Source organism: Merops nubicus, unplaced genomic scaffold (assembly GCF_000691845.1).
Source record: "Merops nubicus isolate BGI_N331 unplaced genomic scaffold, ASM69184v1 scaffold15892, whole genome shotgun sequence".
NCBI lineage: Eukaryota > Metazoa > Chordata > Aves > Coraciiformes > Meropidae > Merops > Merops nubicus.
In genome coordinates, this window is record NW_008592983.1 from 1 (window position 1) to 22,902 (window position 22,902).

The window sequence follows — 22,902 nt, forward strand, 5'->3', positions numbered from 1 at the left end:
TGTCTGGTGGGGAGCTGGGAAGCTGTGGTAACATGGGGTATTTGGAATCCTCCAGCTCAAGCAAACCTGCAAGCTGGCGTGTAGGACATTGCTGTGGGAAATGACCTTATTGTATAGCTTGGGCTCTCCTTCATCTTGTTGCTCTAAAACTACTGTTAATACACTTTTGTGGCTTACATGAGGCATGTGTGGTGGCCAGAGCTGCAGGAGTGGGAAGACTGTGCATCTACTTGCAGCTTATGGTGGGGAGGGCTTTATTTTGGGGCTGGCCAGCTCTCCCAGCTGCCAGTTGCCTGCCAAAATATTCATATGCCAACAGCACAGAGCATAGAGTGTTTGTGTTGGAGAGTTTGGGGTGGTAAAGGCCCCTTTTGGTGCACAAGTATTGCATATCTCCCCCAGGATTCTTTGGGTTTGTTGACCTTTTTTGGTTCATTTCCCAGATGGAGCAACCTGTAACCAGAGCACCAGAGCTGGAAAGCCCATCTAACAGTAGTCTGAAGATACAGATGGAGACCTGCCACGAGTGCTCTGCGGAAGAGTCACCAAAAGCTCCCAATGCTGAAAGAGAGAAAGAGGCAAAGGAGAAGCACTTGAGCCCAGAGCCTCTGCCCTCCCCCAGCCAGCCTGAGGGCACAGAGGGCACCCTCCGAGATGCAAGCGTGGGTGGGAGCAGCTGCCAGGAGTTCCTGAGGTTGTCCCCTGGCAAGGAGGTGATGAAAGAAATGTCCAGAGTGAAAAGAGAGGTTTGTTTAAGCTTGGTTAAATGTCTCTGCCCATAGAGGGGTGTGGATTGTGTTGGACACCCGTGGGTTTTATGATCTTACACAGCACTGTTCTGCAGGCTATAAAATGTGTCTGTCTGTTTTCTGTGTGTAGACCTGTGCCAGTTGCTGAGTTGGGTGCTGCCCAGTTTATTTCCTGCCACATTTTAGCTGTATGTGTGCTAGAGAAAGGTAAAATGCTACTTTATTGCTGACAGAGTGCCTGAGAGGACTGAGGGGATCTGTTTTGCTTTTCAACAGCAAGAAGAGAAGCTGTCTGACATGGGAAGAAGACAGCTGACCCTCTTCGCAGAGCACAACCGTAGTTCTGACCTTTCAGATATTTTGGAAGAGGAGGAAGAAGATGAACTGTCTTCAGAAGCTCTGGAAGAGAAGAAGTGGGACCAGAGAGAGGCAGGTTACCGGGAAAATGGGGAAAAGGTAACTTATGGCAGAGTGATGCTTCTGGGGAGTGCTAGTGCAGCCATCCCATGTCATCAGCTCACAGGAGGAGGTGCTGGTCTGAGCCCAGCACTCCCTGCAGTGCTTAGCCATGTTCCTGCCTGCTCTGCTTTTACTCTCAGTCGTGTTTTAAGCTAGTAAAAAGGCAGGTTCTTTGTGAGAGGGAAGGGTGTTTGTTTGTAATGAATGTACCCAGGGTTTAATTAGTTGGAAAAACACACAATGTAATGTGAACTTTAGAACCCAGGGTTAAAAATCAATCCTATTGATCAAGCTGTTAATAGAAACAGTGAACACAGAGGAATCTGTAAAGACCAGCTGTCTGTAGATTCTGTAGCAACCCAACTTCCCTTCTAAGGCAAGACAATGATAATATTTTGGTCTCAATCTTGCAAGCATAGTATAACATATAAGAATATCTTAGTGCAGGTTATTTTGCATAGACCTTGGTGCTCTCTCTAGGAATGGATGGCTCGTGGGAGCTTAGCTGTGGCTTTGCTGTTCACATATTGTAACTGAAGAAACACTGATTGAGCTGAACTGTGAGTGATGATCATACAACCATAGAATGGTTTGGGTTGGAAAGGACCTTTCAAGGCCATCCAGTCCAAACTCCCTGCACTGAGCAGGTGCATCTGCAACTAAAGCAGGTTGCTCAGAGGCCCATCCAACCTCTCCTGGAATAGTTCCAAGGATGGGGCTTCTACCAGCCCCATCTGTGACAGGGAACGTGCTCAAAAGTGGGTGGCTGGAAGCTGTGTGTGATCATATGAATTACAGCAGTTGAGATACATGTGCATGAGGGACAGTGCTGAGGTTGAATGACCAAGAAATTAGAAAGATTTGCAAGAAAATGATGTCCCTGTATGGTAAGAGAGCACCCTTAGTATTTTTTATTTCATGTGACTCAAGAACATCTGTAGTTTGGTGCTGGCCTGCACCACAGACAGGTTGGGTCTGGTGAGCCTTAAATCATCACTAGCAGTAATATTTCTGGAATAAATTTGCTGCTGCTCCTTTTCTTCTTCTGAAGGAGGTTCTGCTTCCCAGGTGGGGAGGTTGGACCTGCAGTGCAGCGTGGCAGGAGCCCCAGAGAGCTGGAGACACTGATTTACTGTTGGCAACAGTCCTGCTGCAGTTGGGAGATTGAACTGGAGAGCTCTGGAGGCACCTTCCACCAATTCTAAATATAATTCAAGACCAGCGTTTGCTTGGAAAAAGTTGGTCCAATCAACAAAGCAACAGGCAGCTTACAACTGTCTTTTTTTTCCTCACTGGTTCAGTTTTTGTCTCTTAACAGACCTGTTCATGACTAGTTTAAAACATTAAAAGCTACATATACTTTCTAAACTACTGGTAAATGGTTTTAGAATGTGTCATGATATAAATTAAGGAGGCTGAACAAGACACCTCCAGAGATGTCTTCTGACCTAAATTACATTATGCATCTGGGATTTTCTCTTTTTGTCTTAGTATAAATGCAGTAAGAAACAAAACATAAATTCTACAGTTGTTCTAAGACAAATGTTAAGATTCATCAGTTTCCCCAAAAGTTTTCTGTAACCTGGTAGGCTCTTACCCATCTAAAGGTAAAGGATTTTCATGGGTTTTTGTGGCAGCTCTTCACCTGGCTTTGCAGAGAGTAAATTCCTGTAGAGCTGGACCTTGACAGATGATGGGAAGGGTCTAGGGAAGGTCCTCCCACAGAAGCAGCATCTCCAAGGGCTGTCTTGCTGCACAGGGTCACTTCCTTCTGTCCCAGCAGGAGCAGGGGGAGGTGAGGGAGGGCTGTGGCTCCTGTGTGAGCACGGGCAGTGAGCCTTAGCCCTGCCGAGGGAGGACCCCGGCGGGGCGAGGGCCTCTCCTGCCCCATCATCCCGGGCTAGGGGGGCAGGGGCTGCAGGGTAGAGGCAGGGGCTGGAGGGAGCTCCCCATGCATTAGCCACTCTTGCTTTCCACTGCATTGCTAGCCCATCTGGTTGCCTTTTGGCAGAAGCCCCATTGCTCTCCTGCTTCCTACCCTTGCTTCGCTGCAGCCCACCGTCGCCGCTCCATCCTGCTGTGCTGGGAGGGAATCACCTGTAACTTTGCCTCTTGTTTAATGTTTATTTCCTCTCTTTTTTTTTTTTTTCTTTGCTTATCCTGGCTGTGGCTTTTCTGGGGGCTGGGTACAGATGGACCTTTATGATACTGACAGCGATGAGGAGATTCTGGAGAGGCTACTAGAGCTCCCGCTTCAGAAGAACCACAGCAAGAAATTGTTTAGCATCCCTGAAGTGACAGAGGATGAGGATGAAGATGAGGATGAGAAGTGTGTTGTGGAGGAAAAGGCAGACCCTCAGGCCTCCTCAGAATCTCTTACCCACCATTCAGGAAGGACAGAGAAGCCACTCAACATCAAAGAGCCATCTCTAAAGGCAGATGGGAGTAATACCTCCACAGATCTGTCTGCTCAGGCTCCACAGGAGGAACATGGTGTTAAGGAGAGCAGAGGGGATGCTGACCCTGTGAATCCTGCCTTTGTCCAGCCGGCCTGGAATCAGAAGAAGGCAAACTGGAACTGGGGCTACCAGGAGAACGATCCAAAGTCTGGTACTGGGGCAAGTCCTGCTTGGAGCAAGAAGAAAGGAAATAGTTATCGAGAGAAAATCCGGAGTCGGCCTGAGATGGGTAGGAAGAGACAGAATGATTTAACAGAGCACTGCAGTCGTCTGCTGGGCAACTGCAGCCAGATGGGAGGTGGGTTGTACAGAGCTCCTAGCCTCAGGGAAGAGCTGAACGTTGTGAGCAGTGCTGGTGGTAAGGAGGGGTTTGATATGTACAGTCGTGCCAGACAAGGCGCTTTACGCAGAAGCCACACGAAAGCAGCGAGTTCAGGGTTTGCAGAACCTTCTGTGGTGGCAGCACGCTGCTCCAGCCCCAGGAGCCTGGAAATAGACATTGAGTATGACTCTGAAGATGACCAGGATTCGACCTGTGCGTCGCCCCCCGAGAGCAGGCTGTGGCCAGAAAGGTCCCAGAGCTGTCGGGGGGACTGGAGCGATGGCTCCAGTCAGTCTGAGGTTGCCCACGCGGATGGCAGGAGGGATCTGAGCAGAGTGGAGGTGATGGAGGAGCAGAGCATGGAGTGGGCTGGATCTCCGAGGCAGCGCCTGCGATTCTTCTGCCAGGAGAAGGAAGCACTGAGATGTGAGAGCAGTTCTGAGGAGCAGGGCTGGGAGCTGGACTGTAAGTCACCTGGCTGGAGAAGGAGGCTCGAACATCCTTCGAAGGGGATACGTAGCACCTCCTTGCACAAAAGGGTTGGGTGACTTTTCCTATTCTGGCTTTGAAGCAGCTTGCAGTGGCGTTAGCTTCCCTCTGCTTCCCTGGCCTGCCTGTATCTTGCTTTGTTCAGTGTTGTCCGGAGAGAGGACCCTCCTCTAGGATTGTCTGGAAGAATATCTGAGAGATTCTGTAGTTCTGTGCTGCTCCGTGGCTTTTCTTGTATTAGCTGCTTCTGCTTTTCCTGCTAACTGACCGAGTGTCACCGATGCAGTATTCCTTTTCACACTGGGTCTTCCTCCTCACAGCAGGAGGCTGTGGGACCCAAATGAAAACCCCTGATGAAATAAGCTGATTTGTGAAAGCTTTCTGTAGATGATGGCTGTAATGTCATTGCCTGCCCTCGAAATGTCCTTTCCTGCATCCTCACGCTCGCCAAGGGGCTCGTCACTGGTGCTTGGCTGGGTGTCTGCCCTGTACTTGGTTCTCTTTTCCAGCTCCCTTGGTGTTTTCAGCTCTGGAGTGTCCCTGAAGAGGAATGTTGCATTTGGATGTGCTGCTCTTTGTGGAGTGCGTTTGGGCTGAGCAAACAGCACTGGAGGGCAGAGGCTGCTACTAACTCTCTGGTGGTTCCTGTTGCAGGCGCCTGGTAATAAAGACCCCAGGGGCCAGGAGCTGCCTGGCACAGCCACCTGGCAGGCTCCCAGCAGAAGAGGGACCAAGAGTGTAAGAAGAAACCCAATGCAGAAACCTTTGCTCTCTAGTCCAGGTGAGTGGGCAAGGGGGGGAGAGCTGGGCAGAGTGTCTGAGAGCACAGGGAGTATTTGAGCCGTGAGGGGTGACGGCAGGGGAGCGGTGCTGACGTTCCCTCTGATGTCCTCTCCCTGTGCACAGGTCCTCCAAGGAGCACTGCTTCAGAAACCTCGGGTAAAGATGATGACATTAGAATATTTGTGGCTCTCTTCGACTACGATCCTGTTTCTATGTCTCCTAACCCTGATGCAGCAGAAGAGGAGCTCCCATTTAAGGAGGGACAGATCCTGAAAGTAAGAGCACACCTTAGTGAGCGTCTCCCATTCTCTGTGGATCCATCTGGTGTTCCAGGGACAGCATAAACCTTTGGGAGACAGCCTCCTTCATCTTGGGAGCTTCCTTAGCATCCCTTTCTCCTTCCTCTCTGCATCTCAGTCCCTGTGGCATAAACGGTGTCTGGCCTGTCTTTTGCCTTGCAGGTATGTGGAGACAAGGACGCTGATGGCTTTTACAGAGGTGAATGTGGAGGAAGGGAGGGGTACATTCCCTGCAACATGGTATCAGAAGTCCAGGTGGAGAGTAAGGACATGAAGAAGCAGCTCCTGAAGCAAGGGTTCCTGCCTGCCGACACACGCACGGAGGGCATAGGTACTGTGTCCCCTTCATGGCTGTGCTGTTGGCACCCTGGTTCTTGGCTGAAATGTGGAGAGCTCAGTCGTGCTGTCAAGCTGTGTGGCCAGTGCAGCCCACCAAAACCAGCTCTAGAGCTGCTCCCCAGGGCCTGCAGGCTTCTGAGGGGCTGTTGCAGCAGCGAGCAGGGAGGTCTCGGTGGGTGAGGGGGCAGGTGTCTGAGGTCTCAGGTCATAGCTGACTCTACTGCAGCACAGAGCTGCCCAAGGCTCCCTTTGCAGCTGCTGGAGCTGCTCCTGTGCTCCATGTATCATGTCTCTGAACTTGGCACGGAGTGTGAGTGAGGCTGATCCTCACCAGAGAAGGGGAAACAAAAAAGTTTGAAGAGCAGCTGAAGGATGTGAAGAAGAGTTTTCACTTCTCTGTTCCCTCCTTTGTTTTGTGAGGCAGTAACTGAAGCCATAGGGGTGATCGTGCTCTTGGGGGAGAGAATCTGTGATGTGGGAGTGGAGGAACATGGGGAGGGACTTGTGGGGAAGGAGGGTAGGCTGTCAGGAGTGTACAAGGAGCAGAGCTGGTCCTTGTGCTCCTCCTTACTCCCTGAAGTACGTGGTTCAGTGCTTTGCACACCACAGAGACTTCCTGGTGTCTTCCCACTCCTGTACTCGTGGAGGGAGAGGAACCCTCCCTGGGGTGTGCAGCCACCACAGCTCGGGCTGCAGTTCAGTGGCTGTGAGCTGCCCCAAGACCATTGTCAACCTGCTGGTGTCCCAGTGCCTGTCCCTTATCCCTCCCATCTCTGGGCCTGCACCTCTCTGAGACTCCTTTCTACCTGTGGCAAAGTTTTGACCTGCCCCACTTGTTAAAACGAGGAAATTCTTGTGTTGACTGGCTGGTGTTTTCCTACCAGTTCAGCAGTAGCACAAGTGTGGGTCTGATGGCAAAGCCCTGGCATTGAGCTGTTCATTGCCTCTCACAGGGGCCTCTCCCTGCCAACCAATCCTCCCTCCTCCCACCAAAAAAAGCCAAGGAGAAAAAAAAAGGCAGGAAAAAAAGAAGCAACAATCCAATTTGTTTCCATTTCCCTTCAGTGAGACCCAGCACCCAGCCCTAGAGGTAAAGGGAGATTGTTTTCATAGAATCATAGAATCATTTTAGTTGGAAGAGACCTTTCAGATCATCCCGTACAGCCCTTCCCCCAGCACAGCCAGGTCCCCACTAACCCGTGTCCCTCAGCACCACATCTCCATGGCTTGGAAACCCCTCCAGGGGTGGGGACTCCACCACTGCCCTGGGCAGCCTGGCACAGCCTTGGACCAACCTTTCAGGGAAGAAATTGTTTCTCATATCAAACCTAAACCTCCCCTGGTGCAACTTGAGGCCATTTCCTCTTGTCCTATTCCTTTTTCCTTGGGAGAAGAGCCTGACCCCCACCTGGCTCCAGCCTCCTGTCAGCGAGTTGTTGAGATGGAGAAGGTCTCCCCGGAGCTGCCGCCTCTCCAGGCTCAACACCCCCAGGTCCCTCAGCTGCTCCTCACCAGACTTGTGCTCTAGACCCTACTGCCATAAACCCATATTACAGCCTCACAACTAAGAAAACACCTTGGAGGGGTTGATCTGGGAACTCCTTCTGCAGCCTCAGCTGGGCCCTCCTCCAGTGCTGACCCCATTCAGTGCAGAAGCTTTAGGCAGAGACCTCCCCACATCCCTTCCTCACACCTGAGTGATCTCATGGGGTCCACCTCCCCTGGCATTTTTCAGGTGTTAGTGGTACCAGGGTTTATTTTACCCTTATGCTGCTTCTGAAATACAAAGCACAGTGACGTTTGGTGTGTACTGTGGTATGGCTAATGGGCATAAATACACTTAAAATGTGGATTTCTGTCTGTGTTTAGGATGTGGGTCATGCCTCGTGTGAGTCCACGTAGGAAATACGGAGACTGGGGCTTTGCCCGTGGAAACCCCAGTGTCTGCTTCCCAGGGGAGGCGTGTCCTGCTGCTCTGTTGCCTGTTCACTCTTCAAGATGCTTTTCACTTGCCATTCACTGTCCGTTTCTCTTGTCCATTGATTTGCTTTTTTGGATTTTTATTAAGGAAATGGCACATTTTCTCCACCTCCACGCCGCCAAACCGTCCCTCCTCCAAAACCCAGACGCTCCAAGAAAGGTCTGTGTCCCCCACTGCTTCCTCTCTGCTTTTTGCAATAGGATTACAGACTGCATTGAGTTTTTACTGCTTGCTTACAGGACCCTGAGATGTTTGTCTCTGTAGGACTGCTAGGAAGTGGAAGGAGAGCCCATCCCTGTGCTGGTGTTAAGTTTTTAACAGCAGCTCTGTCTTTTATAGTTTTGGAGTTTGACCTCTGCTTCTTGTTACGTCCCCAAGTCATGGTTGCTGGTGTAGACTTTGAGTTGCATGAACAGTTTGCTTCTGTTGTTTGCTGCCTTGGTCTTTGTTCTTTCTGTTGTTGCTTGTCAGTAGTGTCCTGTGGTCACTGTTGAAAGGTGAACTCTCACTAATGAGACATTTTCTTCCTCCAGTAGGGCTGGATAAACAGGAGAAGTACAAGTCTCCTCCAGGTGAGAATTGCTCTTTCTCACTATAATAACAGATGCATGGTGCATTCAAGGGCCACTGCAAGACCCTGGCCTGCTGCTTCAGAGCACTGGGATGAAATGGTCATTCTCACAAAAGAAGAGTTTTAATGAGTAGTGGGTGCAGTGGCCTTTGACCAAACGCGGAGTGTTTGAAGGTGGATGGCATGTGTGGTTGTGCTTTGGAGGAGATGGGAAATCTCATACTCCTCTGATGCCACAGTCCTTAAAATCCAAGGTTCCTTAGGAGCAGAGTCATCTGCTGATGTCCAGAGAGGCCAAGCCTGCAAACCCCTTGTGAGCCCATCCAGGGTTGACCTGAAGCAGGGCTTAAATCCATAAGGTGAAGGACTGGACAAAGCACATTTTCTGTAACACCAGACTTTGCTTTTGTACACTCAAAGCTATGAGGAGTGGGGCTGAGCAGGCAGGCTATACACACAGAGATGTGGGTGTATAGATAGAAAACATAAATTACATACTCCTAGCTGCTGGAATGGGGAGTTATCCCCATTTCTGTGCTTGTGAGGTGGTACAGGAGATCAGAAAACTGCTGTACCAAATGTCTCTAGGGCCTCTAAGATCTTTCTCTCACTTGACTTCCCTCTAGTATTCATTTGCTCAGTCCACTCCAAGAATAGGGGTGAATTTTTATAGTTCAGGATTTTGTCCTAGACCTTCCAGCTCAGGATATTTTTGTTTTATTTTTATCCTGCAGGACAGAAGCATAAAGACTTTGAAGCTGAACTGCTGACTCCTCGAAGTATGGTGGCTGTCTTTGACTATAACCCTAAGGAGAGCTCTCCAAATGCAGATGTAGAGGTAATGACCACCAGCTGCTCACTCCTTCTGGAGGTTTCATTTTCCTCTCTCTTTTTCTTCTATCCCAAGACACTTGGCATTTTGGTCAGAGATGATTAGAGCTTGGCAGTATTACTGCTAAAAATGTAGAGTTTGCCAGTGAGCTCTCTCATGCTTTCTCTGCTGTTTGTTTATCTGTGAAGCATCTGGAGCAATATACCCCTGGTGGTTTTCAGTATGTGCCTCAGTGAACCTAGGTGAGCATCTCATGGCCTTGTAGCATCCTCTAGAGTGGACAGGACTGAGCAGATCTGGGCTGTTGGTAACTGATCCAGGGCACACTTGGATAAAAGGAAAAACCTGCTTAAGGATTTGAATGCACTTCTGATATTTAAGATGAGTGTGTCTTGGAGCATGTCTTTTGTGTTAAATACCTGTGTAGGTCTTTGTTCAAGCAACACCAGACCAATGGAGCAGTCTCCTAAGTTCTTGCTTTTCAAGCAATCCCTACATATAATCCAAACAGTAATTTTGTGGCTAAGCCTGTTGCAAATGGAGAGATTGCAAAAACCCTTTCTAAATTAGAGCATGCTGTGTTCTCTGTCCCTCCATAGCTGTGTTAGTCTACTCTGAGCAAACATAAACATGAGGTTTGGGTTCAGATTCTTCCCATGCATCCAGAAGGGAGTGTATTGCCAAGAGGTGGCACAGCTCAGGGGATGCTTGCCTCCCAAACTGAGTGTGTCATAACCAAGACAGCCTGCTTCTGAGGACAAAATGTTTTAGGGATGGTGGATTATCTTGTGAGAGGTACAGTAAGAGCATGGGATCTGGCCAATGAGCACTTCTGACCTCTTGTCATCCAGGCAGTGACTATTTTTTGCAATTATTTGGTTTTCTTAGAACCTTCCCTGTGGACAGAGCTCAAATGATTGAAACAAGCTGGTGCAGTTCTGTCCCATTGTTGGAGATGCTCCCAGGTCACACAGAATTTGGCTCCCTGTTCTGCTGGAAGGCTGCAGCTGCAGTTTGTGAACGTGCAGCAAGCTGCAGTAGGGTTGGCTGTGCTGTTCTGTGTGTCTCAGAGTGACATTCCCTACAAGTGTCTTTCTGCTAGAACAGAGGAATTCACAGCCAACAGGAGGAGCCTGCACCCTCTGGAGAGAAATTGAGTATTAGGGATATAATAAGGTAAATATAAGGCTTATGTCAAAAATAGTTTGGCCAGCAGGACTAGGATAAGGATTGTCCCCTGATACTCAGCACTGGGGAGGCCACACCTCAAATCTTGGGCTCAGTTTTGGGCCTGTCACTCCAAGAAGGACATTGAAGGGCTGGAGCGTGTCCAGAGAAGGGCAATGGAGCTGGGGAAGGGTCTAGAGCACAGTTCTTGTGAAGAGTGGGTGAGGGACCTGGGGGTGTTAATCCTGGAGCAAAGGAGGCTCAGAGGAAACCTTCTGGGTCTCAACAACTGCCTGAATGGTTGCAGCAAGGTGGGGGTCAGGCTCTTCTCCCAAAGAACAAGTGATACAGGAGAAGAGGAAATGGCCTCAGGTTGCCCCAGGGGAGGTTTAGGTTGGAAATTAGGAAAAGTTTATTCCCTGCAAGGTTTGTCCAGGGCTGTGCCAGGCTGCCCAGGGCAGTGGTGGAGTCCCCATCCCTGGAGGGGTTTCCAAGCCTTGGAGATGTGGTGCTGAGGGACATGGGTTAGTGGTGACCTGGCAGTGCTGGGTTAGCAGTTGGACTTGATGATCCTAGAGGTCTCTTCCAACCAAAACAGTTCTGAGAGATACACTGGAGGTAGGTCCCTTCCAGGTAACACTTCTGGGAAGTGCCTGTAAGGCCATTGTGTCTTGAGTGGGACACAACCTGTTTGGAGACTCCACCTTTTCAATCTTGGAGCAGCTTTTTTGCTATAATTGGGCAGTTTCTTCCATTAGAAGAGACTCCTTACACTTTGTCTTGGGCCTTGTGCTCCATGGAGGCCGTGCTGGGGTGGCTGGCAGGTCAGGAGGATGTGCTGGGGAAGGGTCACTTGGGTTAAGAGGTAATGTTCTGTTTCCAGGTCAGATCTTGCCATTTGTGTGTCATGCTAGTGACTAATCCCTGAGTGCTGCATGCACAACAGGCTCATCCCAGGGAGCAGGATTTAGTATTTAAAGAGTATTTTAACAAAATTCAAGCTATTTCTGTTGCTTGTTCAGCTTGCATACCTTTCCAGAACAAGTGGTAGGTGCTATTTTGAAGCCTTGTTAAAATGAGTTTAAGAAACAGGCTTTGCTCTTGTCTTAATTTGTTAAATGCTTTCTTAGCCCTGAATTCCACTGTTACCCACTTCAGTTTCCCTTCTGCATCCTGGTCCTGTAAGTCTTAACACAGTGGCCTCCCTCCCTCAGGGGGGACTGTGCACGAAGCCCAGGGTGAAGCCCAGGGTGACCTGGTGTTTCTGGTGGAGGTTCCAGGCAGTGCCTCTCCTCTGACCCTTGTTCTCTGGCTCTTTGCAGGCTGAGCTGACCTTCAGCGCCGGGGACATCATCACTGTGTTTGGGTCCATGGATGATGATGGGTTCTATTATGTAAGTAAGGTTGGGAAGGTGCTGTGGCTACATCTGAAGTCCTCGGAGTCCATCTAGTGGTAGAAGAGCAGAAATCAGAGAACAAAATATTCTGCTTTGGGAAAAAAAAAAAAAACAACCTGGTCTACGCAGTGCAGGGACAATTGTTTCTAGCAGTCCACCCTTCTCCTGTAAACCCAACATTCAAATGGTTCTGAGTTGATTTCTTGGCATAACTTGGCTGCAGGTTTCCTAGGATGCATTTTTCTGTGCTTTGACCAGCTGAATCAGCATCTGCTATGAAGTGATTTGACACCAAGTACTCAGACACCTGGTCTCACTCAGGGCAGGAGGCTAAAACAGTAAGAAAAGTGTATGATGACCCCCATCTGACCATACTTCAACATCTCAACGTCTACAAGAGCTGATTTCTAATTTCCTGTGCATACCTGGGGACTGTGTCTGCCACGAGCTGTGTGCTAGACATTGGATCATCCCCCTTTTCCTGCACAGAAAGCTGTGTCTTCACACATCAAAGATGAGGTTCAGCCCCAGGGAGAGTCTGGAGAGGATCACTGTGAATGTTTTGTTGGCCAGACAACAGTGCTGGGATTGGTTTTGTCTCTCAACCACCTGCTGTTGGACTGGAGGCAGTTTTTGAGGAGTATGGCCAAGCTTGGTTTGCAGCTCTGGACCTCAGCACTGAGGCAATGCCAGCAGGACATTGTACCAGTAATACCTCATTCTTTAAAAAAAAAACAAAAGCAAAAAAACAGCAAAAACAATGAGGAAAAAACAAAAAGCCACACAAAAAAACAGAGCAAATCAAAGGCTTTTAGAAAGCTTCTGGCACAGTCCTATTCCAGTGGCTTCCAGGACAGCAGTGGAAATGTTTTTGAGTTTGTGGAAGTGCCCGTGTTGCTGGAACACAATTGTCATGGCTTGCTGCTGCCTCTCCTTCCTTTACTCCCTTCTGTGTTATTTCTCCATCAGCCAGGAAACCTGATGTGAGAACTGAATGTTGATGTTGCAGGGAGAGCTGAACCAGCAGAGAGGGCTTGTTCCATCCAACTTCCTGGAAGCTGTGATCTCGGATGGAGGCGTGGTCAAAGATAAAGAAGCTTTTCCACTGAGTGCTGAGAGCCAGGTAAGATTGTGGGACTGTGCATAGCTCAGACACCCAAGCTGTGGTGTGGCTGGAGATTGGGCATCCTGCAGCATGCAGCATCTGCTGGAATCATGTAAATTATTGCATGCAGCTCAGCTCATCCCATGTGAGGTGCTCCAACATTTAGAAGGGAGGGCTGGGAGCTCTTCTTGAATACTTACCTCTAGTGCAAAAATAGGCACAAAGCAACCACACCCACAGGGCCCTCAGTCTCCTTATGGTCAGGTGAGCAAAGACTGCCCAGGTCCCACCAGCAAATTCTTTAAATACACAAAAGGGTGAGTGGTGAAGTCCTGCTGCAAGCAAAGCAGTTCAGCCAGCTCCCCAGACACATGAAATTCCTCAGATATGCTCCTGTCTATGCCAGAGAGTTCTGGAGTTACCAACACCCAAACACCAATACTCTTCCACCCATCCTGAGCTAGATATAGTTTAATTCAGTCTGAGGAGCTTCCAGATAAATTCAAAACACCCTAGGGGGTTTCCCAGACATATCTGTGGGATGGATCCTGAAGCTTTGAAAGCATCCACAGACCCAGGGGATTCAAAGGTTGAGTAACTCCCTGCATTAAATTGCTGTTACTCTTGAAGCAAATGCTTAAGTGGCCAATTTGGATCATCTGCCAAATTCAGTCAGTCTTCACTGGGTGAGACCCAAAGTGTAACCCCTCCCTGGTCCCTCCTGGACCTCATATGCTGTGTCATTCTATGGAGTGGGAGGCAGAAGAGACACAGCTTGGTTGCAGCTCACATGTACTCAACCTTCAGTTCTTCTTGGGAGGTTATTGGCACTTGTCAAGTGGTGCCACACCCATAAAAATGTCTAAGAGCAGAGGTTGACTTTGAGAGAGACCTTGAGGAAGTACTCTTGAATTCAAGTGCCCTTGAATCCTCTGGTGAACTCTCCCCTGGTGCCACCCCAGCTTTCCTGCTCTCTGCAGTGTTCCTTGTCCTATTTTTCATGCTCAGCTATTTCTTTTCTCTGCACCCAGCTCCCATTTCTATGCTCAGATGCTGTCTGATCTCCCTTAGGCTTCCCCTGCAGCCCCATCTCTTACTTCCAGGCATTTTGAGCTTTGTGGGTACAGGGGCTGCACTACAGCTTTGGTGCTGCCTTACAAAGTGTAGACTCAGAAATGTGGTTTGTGGGGAGCTTGCTGGATCATCTTCTAAACTCAGGAGTTGTCTGTATCCCTTGTGCTTACCTGTTGAGGATACTCAGACCCTTTCCTCCCAGCCCATAAGTGCTGGTCCATGCTGGCCAATCACAGGTTAACAAGCTTTTTAATGAGGGTTTAAGAGCCCTGAGGTTACACAAGTCTTAACTTTCCTGGGGGAAACAAGCATGCAGAGGAGATTTCCATCTTCAGTTTCCCCTCTCAGAATGATCTACTTATTCCACATTACTCATCTGCTGGGATAGAGGGTGCCAAAGGAGACCTGAACCTGTAAAATTAAAACAGGTTGACTTCATAGTGCAGCTTATTACAGATCTGGCCCTTCTCTCTGTCAACAGCAGGGACCCTTCTCTCAACCAAGAGCAACAAGGGCCTGTTGCACATGCCAGGGGCCAGTATTCCAGTCCCAGCCTGGGTCATCCCAGAAACCACAGGGAAATTTGGGTAACCTTCAGGGCTCAGCGAGCTCATCTGCCACTTGCAGATGTGAAGGGTTTGGCTTAGCTCATGCTTAAGGCTGAGCAAGAGAGGAACAGAACAATGTGTACAACAAACCTGCCTTTAGTTCAAGTATTCCTGTTTGCATCCCTCTCTCATGTTGTGCTGGTAAGGAGATGGTGACACCAGTTTGACTGGCCATGTCCCAGGTTTTGTTGCTGGCCTTAGTAGCAAGGTCCTCCCTGCATGGAGGGCATTCCTCCTCGTGGAATTGTTTGGCTTGGAAAAGAGCTTTTAAGTTCCTAGAGTCCAACTGTTAACCCAGCACTGCCAAATCCACCACGAGACCCCTCTGCACCTACACGTCGTCTACACATCTTCACAGTCTGGGGACTTGGAGAATTCAGTTGATGATGATTAAGCCAGTTTTATTTCCACATTAATCCACAGTAATTATCTGCCACGTTGTGTGGTGCCAGGCTGCCTCCTGTCCTGCTGCCTCCCTGCTTCTCCAGGAGAGCTGGCCTGGGGGATTCTGGCTTAGTGCTGTGTGCAGTCCTGCCTCTCCTGCTCCTCCTTTGCAATCCAGATCTAGCCAAACAGCTTCCAGATATGAAGGGCATATTTACCCCCTTCTAGAAGCTCTGCATTCACCCTGCTCATAACCAAGCTTGTGTTAGTTGACTCCATTTAAATAAGTTCAGTGATTACTGAGGAGAGCCAGAACCTGACCCCGTCGCAGCATCCCTACCCATGGGCAGAACACCTGAGGGCTGAGGCAGAAGCAACACCTCATTCTGTCAAACATACACCTTCTCAGGGCTGTCCCTGAGCTGAATGAGCTCTTACAGTGCTACGGCCATGCCTGAAGATTTCCAGTCTCCAGTGACATGTCCACTGCACAGAGTTCAGGCATTTGCTTGTTAAAGCGTGGTGGTGGCAAATACAGCACAAACAGAAGCACCTTTGCTGCTGCTCTTTGGGATGGGGGAGTGGGGAGTATGCAGAAATCTCACCAAAGGTGCAAGGTGCATGGCAGCCTCTGGAGAAGGATTGAACCTTTTGGAAGGCAGCATGGCAAAACAGGCTCCCCTCAAATTTGCCAGTCCCAGCTTGAGACCTGACACGTCAGGGGCATGTGTGTGCACCACAGCAGAGCTTTGCACTGGGCTTCAAGCTGGTTCCACTCTTAACAGGAGCCTCTCCAGCGTGATTGTGAGTGATTTTTAAATCCCTTGTAACTTCTTGGATTTGATCTTGTCCCCCTGTCTGTTCTCCACACTGCTCTTGTCCCTGCTGCTGTGCCAAAGGCCTGAGGATGAGGCCAGTTTGCTTTCCAAATTGAACTGGGTAAACTGGATCATTTTGAATCATTCCTGGGTAAATCTTAAAAATGCTGGCCACTGAAAAAGGTTTCACTTTCAAACTGACAATGTTTGGGGACTCAAGTAAGCAACAAAAATACAGCATAAAGAGGAATATCCAAGAAGTTATAGTCACAAGCTAAGGCCCTGAAACATCCTGCTCACCAGCTTAGAGCAGTTGCTTTAATGCTGTGACTGTCAAATGAGTATTTTTGCATCAGTAATATGCAGTTTCTGTCAAAGACTGATTGTGAATCACCTTCAGAAAGTGTTTGATTCTAATTGATGTCATGTTTTCTGCCTGTATTATGCACCCGTGATGGTTCTTTTCTTCAGAGAATGAGGAAGAGAAGAGTCCAATGATAGATATGAATGATACATAGAGAGAGAGCAACCATGTAAGTCTCTGTGAGAAGACCTCTTCAATCTCCCACCCAGCCTAGCATATTAAGGGTCCTGCACCTGAGTTTATTCCATTTCTTGCTTGTAGTTTGACAGGCTGGTTTGGGGCTCTGCCAGCAAGTCACCTTCAAATCCTCTGGTGGCAGACCTCTACCTGCCAGACTGGTTCTGTGTTACAGACAAGCTGTGTTCTGTTCAGCACGTGAAGTGCAGTTGTTAGGAACAATTATCTGGTGGTTCTGGGGACTGTGCTAGGACTGTGCTGGATGCTCAGGTTTGGAAAAGACCTGCTTTGTAATTCAGCCTGACCCTTCTGCCACTGTTCAAGCATGGCAACAGCCAAAGCTTTGTTTGACCTTTGCAAGATCCTGCTCAGGCTGAGCCCACCCCATATTCAGCCTGTGGGTTTTTTTCTTCTTGATTTTACTCCTTCCTGAATGTAGTCCTCAAAATCTTCTGCACACCATCAACTTAAAGTTGCAACATTTAGTCCCTAAACCCAACCTTGTGTAGATAATTGTTCTGCCTGGTAACAAACAATTTGGGGCTCAGGGGTGGGTGAGACTCCTGTTTCCTGGGGGCACTGGGAGCAGATCTGTGTTTCTTCTTAGTTTCAAACAGTGTTTTGCAGAAATTGTGCAAATCCCTGGGACAGCAGTGAAATTGCACAGTGCATGGTTTCTGGAGCAGAACCCAGGGACTCTTTCTTGTGCACACAGCTAACCCAGTGGGCTACCAGGCTAGCCCACATTTGACTTTCTCTTGCATTGCTGAATGAAAATGGTTCATCTGGATTTATTTCCAGACTTCTCAGACCTGACTAGTGCTTGGACCATCAACACCAAGTGTGGCAGCTTGCACGTGTGCTGCCAGGAGATGGAAGGATTGGTGTGGATGCTGCAGTGGTAGCTGGGGGAGTGGACCTTGCAGGCAGAGCTGCAGCTCTCACAAGGGCCTGGCTGTGCCATTGGGTCCCTCTGCAGCACTTTCAGCACAGTGCTGCACGTGGGGAGACCCACAGGAGTGCCTCTGAAAGCTTGTGGAACAAGACTAACAGGTGAAAGTAGAATCACAGAGTCACAGAAGCATTTTGGTTGCAAAGAGACTTTTAAGATCATCAAGTCCAACCATTAACCTGTCACTGCTAGTCAGAACTAAACCATTTCTCTCAGCACTACATCTGAATGGCTTGGAAACCCCTCCAGGGATGGGGACTCCACTGCTGTCCTCAGCAGCCTGGGCCAGGCCTGGACAAACCTTCCAGGGAAGACATTAGGAAAAATGTCCAACCTAAACCTCCCCTGGTGCAACTTGAGGCTGTTTCCTCTTGTTCTATCACTTGTTTCTTGGGAGAAAGTGACCAATCCCCCCCTGGCTCCAACCTCCTGTCAGGGAGCTGTGCAGAGCCAGAAGGTCTCCCCTGAGCCTCCTTTGCTCCAGGCTCAGCACCCCCAGCTCCCTCAGCTGCTTCTCACCACACTTGGGCTCTAGACCCTTCCCCAGCTTTGTTGCCCTTCTCTGGCCACGCTCCAGCCCCTCAATGGAGTGTGAGTTCAGGAAAAATCCACCACTGTACTGCTTTCTGTAATGAAGAGAGGTGGGGAGGAGATACCTCTGTCCCTCTAGCCAGGGACCTTAGTTCAGGTGAGGGAGAGTCTGGTGGCACTGTCTCTTGGGACAGTTTAAAGTGATTGCTGCAAGACAGTAGTTGACTTCCAACTTCCTGGAGTCAGGAGGGGTCATGTCTCCACACCAAGTCAGAGCTTCTGGCCCTGGGCTCCTCTCCAGACTGACTTGTTAGGTATTGTGCAGGCTGGGTCTGGCTTGGGAGACGTTCCTGCTCCTCTTGGACCAGAACTTTCTTCCTGCAGTAACATGAAGCACCTGGCAAACAGCATGACCCCAGCCAGAGGGAGGAGAGGGCACAGCCACGCTCTGGGCTTTGTCAGGCAGGAGGGGGTGCCAGGCAGCAGCAGGGGGGTGGAATGGTGCTGCCTTTGCTTCCAGCCACAGGAAGCTTTGAAGGGACCCTCACCCAGCCCGTGGCGCCCGCTCGCGCTGGAGCTGCGACAGCACTGGTGCCTTGGAGATCTGCTGGGGACCAGGGCCAGGCTCACCCAGGCCTGCCAGCTGCTCCTGGGATTCCCACTCCTTCCCCGTGGGAGAATTTCCAGGGCTGATGTCTTTGCTCTTCAGTACAGCTTCCACCCCAGATGGACCATCCTGCTGCTGGTGTCATTAACTCAGCTTCCCGGCTGGGGCTGGGGCTGCTCACAGACCTGTGAGGGACAGACTCAGTGGGACCCAAGCAGAGGGAGGATGGGGCTGTGGTGTAGCAACGTGTCGTGGAAGAGCCCTGCTCCTTGGCACAGCTCCAGCCACTGTCATGTTGTGTGTCAGATGTACAGCTGGGAGCTTGGAAGATGCTGGTTTTTTGGAAGAGAAGGTGGTGGGACACGTGCTCTCCTAGGCCTCAGGAACCCAGAGGCTCTTCCCTGGTGAACTTTGCAGCTTCCTGGGAAAGCTTGTCCTGCCACATCAGAAATGGTCACTGGACACCTAAACCCAGCAAGAGGAGATCATGGAAAGAAGGCTGCTGCTGGGAATGGATGTGCCACTAGTATTTTGTGAAGAGGAAACTGAGCCCAGGATGAGGGCACTTTCTGATTTCCAAAATCCCTTTCCCAAAGGAGCAGCATGCAGAGCACCATTTGGGACTGTGGATCCCAGTTAGCAGTCTCGGGTGACTTAGGGACATGTCTCGGTTCCTGTGTGCAGCCTGATGCCAGACTTCTCCATGTCCTGCTCCATTGTGAACTTTTTCTCCATTTTTGGTGCCACTACAGAGCTTCAGACTTTACCTTCTGTTTCTCCTGTGACTAGATTTGATGGATGATGAGCAGACTTACAAGACTCTGAGTTTCTCTTCTTAATGGCCACTGTTTCAGAAGCCTCACAGCTTATTCTCCTTGAACTTCTGAAGTTCTTGCACAGCCCTTGTTCTCCTGAGGTTGGATTTTTCTTAATGCATCAGTATCTGTCCATCCGTGCTCTCAGGAGGTTCTCCACTTGCAGTATCTTCAGCTCTGAAGCAGCATCTTTCACCAAGTCCTCCACGGGGCTTTTCTGATGTCCTGTTCTCAGCCCACAGTTAAGGAGTTCCAAAATGTCTGAATTCAGGCAGAGTCTGAGTAGAGGATAAAAAAAAAAAAAAAAGTTTAAATCCACATAGAACCCTTTTGGTTGGAAGAGACCTTTTTTAAGATCAGGTCCAGCCATTCCCCCAGCACAGCCAGGTCCCCACTGCCCTGTGTCCCTCACCCCACATCTCCACAGCTTGGAAACCCCTCCAGGGGTGGGGACTCCACCACTGCCCTGGGCAGCCTGGGCCAGGCTGACAAGCTGAGCCTTGCAGGGTGAGGGCTGGGGAGGAGACAGGGTTCTCTGGCTGAGGTTGACATTGGTGTGATGTCCTTCATCGTGTTTAACTGCTGATTTTTTTCCCTTTTGTTTTCTTTTTTCCCCCCCCAGTTAACTCCGGATGGGTCTGTTGATCAGAGCGACTCTTCACCAACTCCTACTCCCCCTCCCTGCCTTGTGATGGGTGAGCAGTGTCCAGAGCAGGCATCGCTGGCCGTTCTCAAAAGCAGTGATGGAGCTGGTCAGAGTAAAAAGAAGAGAGGCCTCTTCTTCAGAGGAAAAAAGCTCTTCAGAAAACTGGGATCCAGTAAGAAAAATTAACGAGGGATTTATTGTGCTGTACAGACTGTGTGCTCCACACAGGGACTGAAAATTCAGGAGAAGCCCTCTGCAATAAGCTGGTTAGAGTATTTTCATAGGGAAAAAGTGTATGTTGAATAGAGAGAACTCTTCAGTGGGTCTGTGAGCTGGGGGCTCTGCCGAGAGCCCGGCCGTGGGTGCCCACCAGCGTGGGCAGTGGCTCTGAAGGCAGCCCCGGGCTGTGAGGCCTCAGCTCTGGGGTACAACCACCTCCAGAGCAGTGTCCTGCCCCACGCAGCCCTCGAGGCACCGGTCCCCTGTAAATATTTTCATTTCAAAATTATATTCTGGTTGTAAGTTAGCTAACTGGCTTTTCCCAGCAAAGCCCCGACCCCTTAGGAAGAGCTCCCTCGTACTGCGCACCCTGGTATTTCTCTGGTCCAAAGGAGGTTGTGTCAACCCCCCCTCACTTCCTTGCAAAGACGATTTGCACTTTTCTGTTCCCCTGAATCCCTTTTTGCTGTCTCTGGGCTGACGAGTGAGTTATTTGTACTGTAAACCTGTAAATATGCAGCCGTGCCTCGGAGCATCCCCCACGACACCCTGCAGGGGGTCGGTGGTCCTGCCCCTGGGGTGGGCTGCTCTAAGCTGCTCTTGGCTGGTTCACCTCAACCACACGCTGCTGGCTGGGGAACTCCGCCTTATTTATTTCTCTTCTCTCTCTCTCTCTCTCTATTTATCTATTTATTTATTTATTTTTCATCTGCCTCTTCCACAGTTTTATTTGGCTGTTCCAGGCGGGCTGCTCCTCAGTCGGAGCGTTCGGAGAGAGGAGCTGGGGAATGGAGAGTTTGCAGCTATTTTCATATGAGATGATGTGTTCCTTGAGTTAAAGACACATCCCTTTCTAAGCCACGGAGAGTTTTGTACTACATGGTTTCTATCCTTTCCCGTGTTTCTTTCTTTGCATGTTTCAATGGGGTACTTGTTTTGAGGAGGACAGTTACGTGAGGTACGTGAGTGATGCCAGCACGGTGTCCACGAGTGTTGGTGATGCAGTCTGTTTTTATTTAATATCAAATTTTATTATAATAAAGTCTATTTTCACAAAAATACATTTTCCGTAAAAAAGTAAAAAGATTCGGTGATGCTTTTTCTGGGTGTGGGGTGAGCAGAGGGGAAGGTGATACCGGTCAGTGGGCACCTTGAGGATGCTCCTCAGCACTTCATAGAGGAGCCTGCCTTTCCTGGGGGTGAAAATTCTGTGCCTCTCCTGTGCCAGAGAGCTAATCCTGGAGGAGAAGGCCCCGAGGGGGGGCCCAGACCTCGGCTGGCCCTGCAGCACTGCCTGGGTGGCTTTGGGAAGGGCTGGGCCGTGGGTCTAGGCCCTGGGCCCCTTGGCTGTGGGTGCTGCTGAGCCTGGGGGGTCCTGCACAGCTGGATTTCTCCCTGTGGGTCCCTTCTCTGATCTTTGGTCCTACCTGTAAAGCAGCATCAGGTACTGTGGACATCCAGACCACGGCATTTCATTCATTCCCTGGTGAGGTCATGTCTAGAATGAAGCAACATTTCAGAGGTCAGTGATGGGTTTTGTTACAAGTACAGTTTCAGATGCTTTCATGTTCTCCATTTTTCACTTGGCTTCTCCACAGGCTGGGAGCACACGCCTGCAGAGAGGACCTCTGTGTCCCTGCCAGGTGTTGGCTTCTTTTCTCGTGCTGCCAGGGCAGGTTCCCTGGGACAGACCAACTTGCTGCAGTTACCATGTCTTCTGCCACAGCTACTGCTGTGATGGGCTCAGACAATCTGATTGGACTACTTGGGCTACTCCATGTCCAGTCCTCCTATGTGGACCTGCTCTGGCTGCTCACTTCTGCAGGACCTCAGCCCTGGGTGGTCTCTGATCTGGCAAGGGGGTGGAGGTGTGTGTGCTGGAGATAGACAGTGGCAGTTCTGGTCCTCTGGGAATTCAGGTGAGGTGGCAGAAGTCACCGTGGGCTTTCCTGGGGATTTTACAGGGTTACCCTGATAAGAGGGGCTGGGTTGGGAAGCTGCTGCTCCTTAGAGAGAAACATTTCAGGAGGATCTTGCCATTTTGAAGCAAACCACAGTCCCCTGGGGTGGACAGGAGTCAGGGCAAGGACAGAATGGAAGTTCTGAAGGAGTGCAGTTGCTGCAGCTGTGGGCACTGGAAGGAGTTTCCATGACTTCTGGAGCAGACACACCTTTGAAGTCACCAGGGAGGCAGTAACAGCCTCAGCTTGCCCTGCCCTGGGGGAAGTTGGCTGCCCTTCTAACTGAATTTACCAGCTGAGGTTTCCTAAGCCAGTTGTTTGAGGTCTTTTGAAAGAAACTAACCGTTGTTGCTGTTATCACTTCATCAGGGGATGAGCTGAAGAACAAAACCCTTTGAAAGAGAAGCAGCAGCTGTAACCTTCTTGGGGGTGCCCGAGCTGGAGGCCGTGTCTGCAGCCAGGGTCAGCACTTCCCCTGGGACAGACAGACTCACACCACTGGGCAAAGTCACCAGCATTGCCCTGGTTCCCCAGCACCTGCAGCAGGGGGGTTGGAACTAGATGGTCTTTAAGGTCCCTTCCAGCCCAAACCATTCTGTGGTTCTGTGATCCCAGGTGCTGCTGGCACAGCTCTGCTCTGAGGCATTGCTGCAGGGACAGGTTCTTGTTGCCTTGCTCTGAGGAGCAGCACGTGGTCCTTCCTCTGCTGCTGATGGTGGTGGGCACAGGGGCTTGGTGCTCAGCAGGAGGCTCACCCAGATACCAGTTCTTTCTCTTGCACCCTTATCTGGGTC

The 22,902-nt window shown here is 50.0% G+C and overlaps 1 protein-coding gene across 1 annotated transcript; it reads left to right on the forward strand.

The window, feature by feature from the left end:
* Positions 1-443: 443 nt before the first annotated feature.
* On the forward strand, positions 444-16,334 carry LOC103768194 (peripheral-type benzodiazepine receptor-associated protein 1-like; the record flags this gene model as incomplete). The annotated part of the gene is made up of 12 exons (XM_008935334.1): positions 444-746; positions 1,026-1,205; positions 3,401-4,528; positions 5,133-5,259; positions 5,385-5,536; positions 5,723-5,891; positions 7,968-8,039; positions 8,417-8,452; positions 9,186-9,289; positions 11,773-11,844; positions 12,857-12,970; positions 16,308-16,334. Coding segments are annotated over 12 exons (2,484 nt in total), but the record flags the coding sequence as incomplete, so codon positions are not given.
* Positions 16,335-22,902: the final 6,568 nt, after the last annotated feature.